Source organism: Gekko japonicus, unplaced genomic scaffold, assembly GCF_001447785.1.
Source record: "Gekko japonicus isolate JY-2015 unplaced genomic scaffold, Gekko_japonicus_V1.1 scaffold462, whole genome shotgun sequence".
NCBI classification, from domain to species: domain Eukaryota; kingdom Metazoa; phylum Chordata; class Lepidosauria; order Squamata; family Gekkonidae; genus Gekko; species Gekko japonicus.
The window spans coordinates 465,515-476,705 of NW_015175369.1; the positions used below are offsets into that span (position 1 = coordinate 465,515).

The window sequence follows — 11,191 nt, forward strand, 5'->3', positions numbered from 1 at the left end:
GCTCCGTGTGCGTCCCTCCCGAAGCTGCACGCTCAGTGGAAGAGGTTGACCATCCCAGATAGAAGGAGTGTATCATTCTTCAGTCAAATTATATAGCTAAACTAATTACTTTTTTTAAAAAATCAGATTTTTAAAATATGAGTCTATATGACTTTGGTCCAGTGCTGAGGAATAAGAAATCTTTCTGGTCCAGTGACGTAAATAATGCTGACTTCTTCCTCTTTCCCCTGGGCTGAAGCACAAACTGTTCTTTATACACCTTCAGATTTTTTTTGGGCCCCCCGCAGGGGAATTTTTTTTTTTTTTGCATTTTCTACACCCTTGGGAGGAAAGCGATGGCGAGCCTAAACAGCATGATAAAAAGTAGAGACATCACCCTGCCAACAAAAGTCCGCATGGTCAAAGCAATGGTATTCCCAGTAGTCATGTATGGCTGTGAGAGTTGGACTATAAGGAAGGCCGAGCGCCGAAGAATAGATTCTTTTGAACTATGGTGCTGGAGAAGACTCTTGAGAGTCCCTTGGACTGCAAGAAGATCAGATCAGTCAATCCTAAAAGAAAGCAACCCTGACTGTTCCCTGGAAGGCCAGATAATGAAACTGAAGCTCAAATACTTGGGCCACCCAATGAGAAGGGAGCACTCCCTGGAGAAGACCCCGATGCTGGGAAAGATTGAAGGTCAAAGAAGACGGGGACGGCAAAGGATGAGATGGTTAGACGGTGTCATCGATGCAATGAACATGAAATTGAGCAAACTTCAGAGGACGGCGGAAGACAGGAGGGCCTGGCGTGATCTGGTCCATGGGGGCGTGAAGAGTCGGACTCGACTATGCGACTGAACAACAACATCACACCTTCAGATCTTGAACTCATTTTCAGATTTGGCCAGGCGTGTCCTTGTATGCCATCTCTGTTTCCTTGTTTGTCTGCTCAAATTGATGCCTTATCTGTATGAATCATTAAAATGAATGTTAGACTAGCTAAGTGTTCTCATGGGAAAGAAACGTGCGCATGGGATGTAGCATCAGCACAGGAGCTTCTGGATAGCAACAGGTTGGGTTTATATGGCAGGGTGTTATTGACCTGAAGTGCTTTGTACCTTAATCAGATTTCAAACTGTTGCTCTAATTCAATATAGGTAGATGCTTCCTTGTCTTTCCTAGATGGGTTTGTAGCTGAAGGACTTGGCCGGGGTGCAGCACCATATAAACCTCATCACCAAAGACAGGAGGAGCAGCTGTCTCAGGAAAAAGGTGAGTGTTTTCTCTGGATTATTTCATGTGTGCGCTGGCTACTCAAGCCCGCTTTACCCGCTGAGAGAGAAAGGAGGTAGAAGGTGGGATCTGTATTTTGCAGGCTCACACAGAAGGTAAATAATTGGCTGGCCTAGAAACGTACCTAAAATCCCTAGGTAGTGGCAAATCCTATGGAAGGGGTATTTGTGGGGTCCAAGCAGCTTAGCTGCCTGGAGGATCCAGAAGAACAGGTAACAGTAACCATTTATTTATTTATTATTGGATTTCGATCCTGCCCTCCCAGCCAAGGCCAGCTCAGGGCGGCTTACATAAAGCCAACACATAGATTACAATAAAACATAGAATATAAATCAGATTAAAACAATTCTAAAACCATTTAGACCACACGGTATAGTAAAGTGCTAGTGACGTAGATTTCATAATGGCTGCTGTTCTTCAGTTCTCTCTTCTCACAGTTGGTTCTTCAGTCTTCTTTGGTTATCCTTCCGGCGGCTAGCTCAGACTGTTGTTAGAATTCCAAGAGAAAACAGAGGTCTCTAACCCACAGCTGTCAGTTCTTAACTGCTTTGTTCTTTGTTATTATTTTTTCACTGCGATGTTGAGCCTCTTTATGAATGGTTGTATGAATTTTGTACTGCAATTACAGACTTTTGTGTACATATGTATTTCCCCTTTATGTACCTGCAGTAGAACGTGCACACACTTTCATATATTACAAAATTAAAAAAACCCTTTCTCACTTATCACATAAGACTATCAGTATTTGCAGTCTGCATTTATCAGAATACTGGGTGAGCAGATTATCAGAGACTGCCTTTGTTATTAAATGGTTCTTCAGGTTTCAGTTGAAGGAATTTATTTTGGTATATGCAAGATGTGCTTAATTCTACTCTGTGAGTCATTATAATATTGAACTCGTTTTGATATATGTCCATCAAATAAAGACATTGTTGTCTAAACAAAAATTTCCGAGCAGTTCTCACTCTGCTATTGTAGGTGTCTCTCAAGAACAAATGTGAATTCAAAAAAGTGTCATGATTTTAAAACCATGGCACAAAAATTATTTGTTTTTATTATATTTTTATTATTTCATTTATACTTTCTCTCCCCAATGGGGTTCCAGAGTGGCTTACATCATTCTCCTTTCATCCTCACAACAACAACCCTGCAAGGTGGGTTAGGCTGAGAGGATGTGAATGGCCCGAGGTTACCCTAGCACGCTTCTATGACAGAGTGGGGTTTCAGACCTGTGTCTCCCAGATTCTAGTCTGACACTAACCACTACACAATACGGGCTCTATTATTGGTAGGATGCTGAGTGTGAACTGTTCTGTAGGTATACCATCGATGACAAACTGCTTCTTTTCTGTAATTTTCTTGTGATCTGTTTTGATGGGTAAATAATCTGTATTTGCAGCTCTGAATTTTGAACCTTATGGATTGTCGCTTTCCCAGAGCTTCTCAACATCTGGCTTTCCTGGCAGACAGTCTCCAACTGGACTTTCTCTGGGTTCTGACATTTCTGGTAACAGTGCTGAGGTGGGACAGAAGGAGTGAGTACTCTTCTTTTTTGCTTGATTTTAATCTCCTTCTCCATTGGTTATTTGCTAGGTGTAGAGGCAAAGATGTATTATTTGCCCACACACATGGACCCCCCTCTCACATTTCTTTTCTCCCTTTCTCACAATACAAGAACTCATGGACACTCAATGAAATTGCTGAGCAGTCAGGTTAGAACAGATAAAAGGAAGTACTTCTTCACCCAAAGAGTGATTAACACATGGAATTCACTGCCACAGGAAATGGTGGCGGCTACAAGCATGGACAGCTTCAAGAGGGAATTAGATAAACATATGGAGCACAGGTCCATCAGTGGCTATTAGCCACAAGGTATAGATAGGAACTCTCAGTCTGGGGCAAGTGATGCTCTGTATTCTTGGTGCTTGGGGAGGGTTTCTAGTGTTCTAGTGGGAGGGTTTCTAGTGTCCTGGCCCCACTGGTGGACCTGATGGCACCTGGTATTTTTGGCCACTGTGACAGATTGTTGGACTGGATGGGCCATTGGCCTGATCCAACATTGGCTTCTCTTACGTTCTTTGTTGCCTCTCCAAAACAAGGTTGCTCTCGATATAAGTAAATCAAATAACAAAACAGCAATCAGCCAAACAGCAGCGAAAGTGCAATCCAGATCAGCAGTAATAAAATTAGAATGACCAGTGAGGAAAAAAATATTAATGAAGCAGCAGTGAAATACTGGTTCTGCAAAATATAATGGCTGTGCTAGTTCAGAAATAAAAATGACTTCACAATAGTCATTCACACCCATGTTTCTGTGGTAGAAAAAAATGCAGGGTATAAACATTTTAACAGATAAATGAGCTGATTACAGTTTTTTCCTACTGTACTAACCAAGTAATATAATTCACATTACCTCTACGTTATCTTAATATTGTAATGAAATATGTAAGCGCTCGTGCTGAGTTTAATAGTCAAAGTGCAAAATGCTTGTTTTTTTAAAAAGTTAGTTTCATAGCTTATGTGGGGGTCATTGGGGTGGATCCTGCCCCCACTCTACCAATCCACTGAGCAAAGTTTTTTGTTTTTTTAAAATATTTATACCCCATCTTCCGTTCGGGCTCAAATCTGAAGCCTGCCTCCAGATTAAGTGGCTCTTTCATTGCAGAAGAGCCACTTAAGTTGGAGGAAGCCTGGAGAATAGGTGAATCCACCCCAGTAACTCCTATCTTGCACCGCGTATCCATGGCAATAAGGTGTTGAGGCCCCCTCCCCCATGCCAAGGTTCCTTTAAATTTGGTTGGTCTCCAACTTTCTCAGTTGGTCCTACAGAAAAGGTCCTCTTTCAAGCTTCCTTCTAGGCCCTGTGCTGACTTTTCGTAATTGCATATTCTTTAGGACCAACAGTCTGAAGCTTGAAGGTGTGAAGAAGCTATGGGGAAAAGAAGGCTACCTCCCCAAAAAGGAAAGCCTGGTGGAAAAAGAAGATAGCGTAAAGCACACCGCAGAGAGCAGCACATCTGTGGAGCGTACAGTCGGTAACTTCGCCTTGCAGTCTGAGCAAGAGATTACCAGCCTCTCCAAGGAGGAGAAGGAGAAGCAGCAACTTGCCTCAACGCTCTTTGTTGGCCTGGGACTCCAGGGCAACGTCAGCCTGGTACGAGAGCTCTCTAAAACTTTGTAGCAGCAGCAGCAGCAGCAAGCAGCCCTAGGCAGCGTTTCAGTAAATCTGAGGATATTTACTGCTGCTGAGTGGACGTTTTTCAGACTCGGGCTCTGAACTCACCACTCCGATGTATCCATGTATTAAAAAGAAACCTGTTCAGTTGCATGGGATGGGGAATAGCAATTCCTCCTGCCAAAAGCCTTCTGGAATTGAGGGGAGTTGTAAAAATAGTTTGTTCTGGGCATCAATAGTTTGCATGGGAGAAAAGTGAATGTGAGCCCCTGAGCTCACCCGAAGTAGCTCTTTGCATCTGGATGATGTCTGCATATTTCTCCTGCTGAAAAAAAGCTGAAAATGTGGACGCAAAGCCCCCCTGCATGACTCCCAGGCCCATAGCCAGGATTTTGAGGCTTGTGGGGCAAATTTCTTTCCTGGTAGGACTGCGTAAACACTCCCCAAAAAGCACCCCACGTGCAGCGAGTAATTCTCATGTTTGTTTAATGCATACACAGCTGGATGTGCGATTGAAACTGGGGGGGGGGGCTGGTTTGCCCTTAAAGGAACGTGTGACTCATTCCGCCTGGCTTCTGTTCTTGGTGTGTGCCTTGAAAAAAAAGTTTTAAAATGAGTAAGAAGTGCAAAAATCTTGTGGGCCTGTCCCTTTAAGAAAGGGATCGGAACCCTGAATAGCCCCACCGTAGCTATGGGCCAGGTGAGTCCATATCTGAGCCTTTTCCTGCTTGCGGCTTAGCAGCTTCGTCAAGGAATGGAAACATTAGCAAGCACATGGCTTACTGTTTCCCGTTCTCTGTAACCTATGTCATTCTCCCCCTTAATAAAAATGTAAAAAAATCAAGAGAGATGATTGTCACATGGGCCTGATCCTGGTGTTTCTTACTGGAGGTGAGCCAGTCCAGTTGGCATTGTGCTCAAAACCTCCATTACATCCCCTTTAAAGATTCTGAAACAGTTCCTGCTACTTGTCCTGCCATCTTATTTATTTCATTTGTATCCTGCCTAAGTTTATAAGAAATTGACTTATGAACCTACCCGTCCTCTGCGGTCATCTTTGGAGACCCCTTTGGGTGCCCCTGCTGTCTGAGGCTAGATGGGTGGTATCCTGAGGCAGGGCCTTCTCGGTCATGGCACTGAAATTTTGGAACTCTCTCCCCAGGGAGATGCGGTGGGAGAAGACTTTTTTGTTTCCTTTCCCCTAATGACTCTTGACCCTGCACTCTGGTTTTGGGGTTATATGTTTATATGTTTTTTTATTGAATTATTTTGTATGTTGTTTTAAATGCTGTTCTAATGTTGAAATACTTTGATGTTTGCAGCCTTGAGGACCCGATTGGGGTGGAAAGGCAGCATAGGCCCCGGTCACACGGGCCGAATATCGCCGGGGGGGGGGGAGGCGTGGCTGTTTGCCCCGGGGCAAAATAACGCGCGGTTGCGTGATCAGACGTCCCGTGGAGGTCCCGTGGGTAGGGGGGAGGTGCCGATCATAGGACAATCCTGCGGCGTGGCAAATGGGTTTGTTTTTGTTTGTACACCAAAGTATGCGCATGCTCCGTTGGGTGCTTGTGCGCATCCATGGAGACTTGGAAAAAAACAACACCTTTTTGCAAGGGGACATGGGCGGGCGCCAGATGCCACCGGAAACGCGATCAGACGCCCGCCCTTGCCCCGCGGTTACCGGAAACTACTACCTCGGAGGTACTAGTTTTTTACCCCGCATCTTCAGCGGGAAGCCTTGGGTGAGCCACGGGAGCTCTACGCTTCCCAGATGTGGCGGTGAGATCGCGCCCAGAAAATCTGCCTATCTTCCGTCTCTCTAGCGTGGCTAATGTTCCGTGTGACCGGGGCCATAACAATGTTTCGGTAAATAAAATGAGGTCTCCCAGTGAGCTTCATGGCTGAACGAGGATTTGAACATGGGCTTCCCAAAGTTGCCTTTGGTCCCCAATCAGGGAGAAAAGTGGGATATAAATAATAATAATAATTCTCGTTTGTCACTGTAACCACTAAACCACACTGTCTCTTGACACTTGAGTCTCTCTAATCTCTTCTCTTCTTATTTGTCTGCTTTCAGATGGGCAAAGGAGACTCTACCACCCAGAAGTTCAAAAGGAAATCTAAAACGGGCGAATCCCAAAATAGTGAGGAGTCATTCAGAATCAGAAACACTGCTAGCCCGCCCCTCAGTCCTTCGCCCGATGCATTACCTTGGAACAAAAAGCCCTTCCAAAAGAATGGGCACCCAAGATTACGGAAAGCTTCGCTGAATTCCTCTGAAGCTCCAGAACTGAAGGTCGTATTGGATCGGTCTCATTCTCTGCCAGAAGCTGGACTGGGTGAGAAGCTTCTGGGTTGCAGATTCTCGCCTTTATCTTTGTTTGCGGATGGGAACATGGAGATTTTCCAGCCTTCTCCGAACACTCATCCTGTAGTCAAAAAGCAACTCTCTTTGACGCCTTTCTTACCACAAGAAGTAGCCAAATACCCTCATTCGGAGATTTTAGAACTTTGTGGCAACGAAACCGTCACGTTGTACTTGTGTAAAATATGGAAAGAGGACAGCTTCATACTTTTTGTATTTCTTGCCAATAAAAGTCTCTCTACACTTAAAGATGTACAGCTGGAATTTGAACACTCCAAACATTTTAAGGTAACAAGATGAATGGTTTATGATTTCCTTAGTGATTGTGTTTTCATTTCCTTCTGAAAGAAAGACCTGGTGTTTTTTTTAAAAAAAAACACCAAACCAACTCAAAAAACAACACACCTTCTGAATCCTCTTGGTTCATCCCCCTCCCCTTTGCTTTTTTAGATCTCTGAAAATCTTGGCTGCCATTTTGCTGAAATAGAAGCTCAGAGCATAGAGAGCACCCAGAAGCGTGTAGCCACGGAGGAGCTCTGCTCAGAGGGAATGCTGTCTGGATCCCTCAGTTACCATCTAGAACTGGAGACGTGTCTCAGGTTTTCAGTAACTTTAGTGCTGTTGGATTTTATCAGGTAATAAGTGGTTTTGCTTAACAAGTATAGTTGTAGCGCAGTCGAGTAATCAATGCTGATCTGAATTACTTCTTCAACTTCATATTAGTTGTTGCTCTGTGTACATCAGGTGTACCTGCATGCATGGTTTCCCAAGTTTCCTCAGTTTATGCCAAAACTAAGGGACTCTCCCATGTATCATAAATGTCAATGGTCTGAGGCTGTAAAAGAAGGAATCCCCAGACTGTTCTCTGTTTTTGGTCTCATAGCAGGATCATGTATAAAGGATTTTAATTTTTAGACTTTTCAATTCATAATGAACAAGCTAATTTTTTAATTGCTTAACATTTAAAAAGTTCATATATATTATGTTTTCTAGTGATTGGGCAAGATTTTTTTTTTTTAACTAATTCAAAATACTATACAATTTTTTTTTTGTCTTGACAAAATCTTTGGATTCATGGAGGATTAAGTCCATCAGTGGCTACTAGCCATGGTGACTAAAGGGAACCTCCACGTTCAGACGCACTAATCCTCTGAATCCCAGAGCCATGAGGCAACATCAGGGGAAGGCCTCAGCCTCTCTGCCCTGTTGTTGGCCCTCCAGAGGAACTGGCTGGCCACTGTGTGAGATAGGATGCCTTACTAAATGGACCACTGGTCTGATCGAGCAGGGCTCTTCTGGTGTTCTTATGAAGGCTCTGTGCTCTGTTGTTGGCCCTCCAGAGGAACTGGCTGGCCCCTGAGTGAGAAAGGGTGCTGGACTAGATGGACCACTGGTTTGATCCAGCAGGGCTCTTCTTATGTTCTTATGCTCTTTCCCAGGCCAATGAAAATGACCACTGAAGAATTTGGAAAACTGTGGCTCTCCTTTTCTAATGATGTCAAACAAAACCTAAAACTGACATCATCTCAGGAATCTTTATCAGTCATTTTAAACACCTTGCAGCAAAAACTGAAGCTACATGTTGTGGATATCATAGGTAAGTAACTTGGGGCATCTTCCAGTTTGCAGCACCTATGATCCAAGTTGGTAACTGTACCTTAATACATATTTAAAGTAGTCAGTGAAATAGATTTTAAAACACCCCCCCATGATTTAACTCCTATCAGTTTAATAATAATAATAATAATAATAATAATAATAATAATAATAATGCTTTCGATTTATTAATCGTTTTCCCCACAAGTAGGCTCAAAGTGATTTACAGTTACTAACTACTAGTGATTTACAGGGATTAACAATGTTTTCATAAGGGATAGGGAAGACAACATATAATTCATTTAATTGCACACGCTGTAACTGCACGGTGGAAACGTTCTGGCTTGGCTCAGTCATGTTCTGAACGGCTGCGTCGACCGGCTTGATGATGTTGGGGCTTCAGGACCCGTATGTCGTGTCGCCACACTGCCACTGCCTGGCCGGAGCATCCCACTGCAGGGATTTTTCGTAGCTGAGTAGATCTTCCGCCTTCCGTATCCTGGACCAGGACGTTCCCAACTGACAGCTAACACCTTTCCCAGAGGGAAGAGTGGTGTAGAGAACATGTAGGCAAACAAGTTGCTGTGACCTGGATGGCCCAGGCTAGCTCGATCTCATCAGATCTCAGAAGCTAAGCAAGGATCAGCCCTGGGCAGTATTTGGAGGGGAGACCATTCAAGAATACCAGGTTCGTGATGCAGAGGAGGCAGGCCATGGCAAACCATCTCTGAATGACTCTTGCCTTGAAAACCCCACAGGGTCACCTTAAGTCAGCTGTGACTTAACGGTAACAAAACAGGTTGACTGATTTGGGCGGGGTGTGTGTTATCTCGCAGGTACACGTATGGCAGTGTTTCTGTAAGCCACTGGAGTTTTTGGATTTCAAACCTGCATCTCACAAAACTCTTTCTGAAATTCCCTAAAGTGTCGAAATAAGCCGGGAGGTGGTGCATGTGGCATTTTGACAAACACGTCCAAAGAGCCCTTGCGCATGCTGAACGAGTTGCTCTTTGAATCCGAGACAGAGTCTTTCCAGCATCTCTTTAGTCTTGTAGGGAAGGAGGAGTCATGACTTTTCCTTTCCCCACAGGCATACATTGCTTTACTAAGTAAGGCATGCATTTGAGGTTTAATGCAATTCTTTAATCAAGATTATAGTAGAAACTATGTATGAAAAGAAGTGTATATTACCATGCCAAACCTCTTTTATAATTTAACGGAGGTCATCTCTCTCTTCTTTTTAGGAAATGAGGGAATAGCAGCTTGCAGGCTGCTTCCGTCGGTCCCTGGCTTACTGCATTGCCGTATCCACTCTGGGATGCTGGTCCTGTGGTTCAGGTCCCCATGTTCTGCTCTTCCAGACTGTTTACTTTACCAGTGTCAGAAGGTGATGGGAGAATCCTGAGAGTGTCATTAGTGCCTCGTCTTCTGGAAGGGAGTGTGTGATTGTGCAGGGGTCAATCAAAACGAATCTGCCTCTGTTCCTGCTTATCAAGAGTGGTGTTGCCCTACGTACCTCTGGGCAAGTATTCTTAGGTGCCTGCCAAAAAGAGAAGAAAAAGCTCAGGATCTATCAGTCACTGACAAGTGGCCAAATAAAAGCATCAGTAATTGTCTGAATGAGGCGTGTTGTCTGGACTAAAAGTATGTATTTTCTGTGACATACTTGTATAGGTCACAACACTTTATTCATAGGCTGCGACTTAATGAAGTTGTTAACATGTTTTAAGCTGTCATATTGCTTCTTAAACCTTGTTTGCTTTATTTTTCACATGTCCCCTCCCCCCATTAAAATGGCATCCAAAGCCACCAGTTGTGTTAAAAGCAAGATGGCGGCTCTCGCAGAGCAGTTTGTTCACTTGACTGCTCACTTGGCTGCATGCCAAACCGTGTGAGAAACTGACATTTGGTTACAGGATACACTAACTGTGATTGTCCACACTGGCTTGGTGTTATGTTAATCAGAAAATGTAGCCTCAGTAACAACCAGTTTCCTGGACGCGAGGGTTTGGGGGCCTGTTATCATTCAGTGTCCTTCTCAAAGGATTTGCTCACAATATGTGATATGTTTTATAATTTAAGATTGCGTGGTCACGGTTTGACTTTCTCCATTATAAAGCTGCAGTTTTTGTCTTGCAAAAAGCTATGGCTTCCCCACCATTGGGGTTCCATGGATGCCGACCGCCTTGAGACCCTTTCTTTTATACCATGTCATCATAGAGGACCTTGTGGGATGATTTCTGCTGTGGGAAATAGATCTGGGGAAATCTTACAGAAGAATTAAGTGAACTTCCATGTGGACTTTCAAATACATACCTCTGGAAGATGTTAAAATCTTAAAATGTATTTTGTTGGTGCAGCAGGGCCAAACCAGATGAGAAGTTGGAAATCCTCTTAGCATTTCCCCCCAAATTCGATTATCAAGTTGTGAAGTCCTAATTTGGATCGAGACCGCAACATGAGGGGAGTGTGATTGAAGCTGCTCCCTTCCCTTCCATTCTCCTGACCTAAAACATCTCCAGGCAACAGTTACCTGGCCTCTTGGTCTTGGGGGTAAGCATACAATACCCGTCTCTTCACATTTTCCCAACAGGGCAAAACAGCAACGCCCCAGAGCGGCTTCAGACCAGGACAGTGGCGCAGGGGAGAGAGGAAGCTCAGCTGTCTGCTGTGATCCCTGTCCAAACTGGAGCCCTTGCCCTGAGCTTACTGGATTTTTACTCAAGAGCTGAGAGCTCCAGACATGGAACTCTTGGCAACTCAACTGGTTTGACCCTCCCT

General features: G+C 44.1%; 1 protein-coding gene across 1 annotated transcript in view; it reads left to right on the forward strand.

The window, feature by feature from the left end:
- Positions 1–11,184, forward strand: part of AP4E1 (adaptor related protein complex 4 epsilon 1 subunit) — a 29,336-nt gene extending 18,152 nt beyond the window's left edge. Inside the window, 7 exon segments of the mRNA XM_015425476.1 lie at positions 1,139–1,253; positions 2,674–2,809; positions 4,170–4,428; positions 6,527–7,102; positions 7,265–7,449; positions 8,254–8,411; positions 9,655–11,184. Of these exon segments, the coding sequence (XP_015280962.1) occupies positions 1,139–1,253; positions 2,674–2,809; positions 4,170–4,428; positions 6,527–7,102; positions 7,265–7,449; positions 8,254–8,411; positions 9,655–9,815 (1,590 nt within the window). The 3' untranslated portion in view covers positions 9,816–11,184.
- Positions 11,185–11,191: the final 7 nt, after the last annotated feature.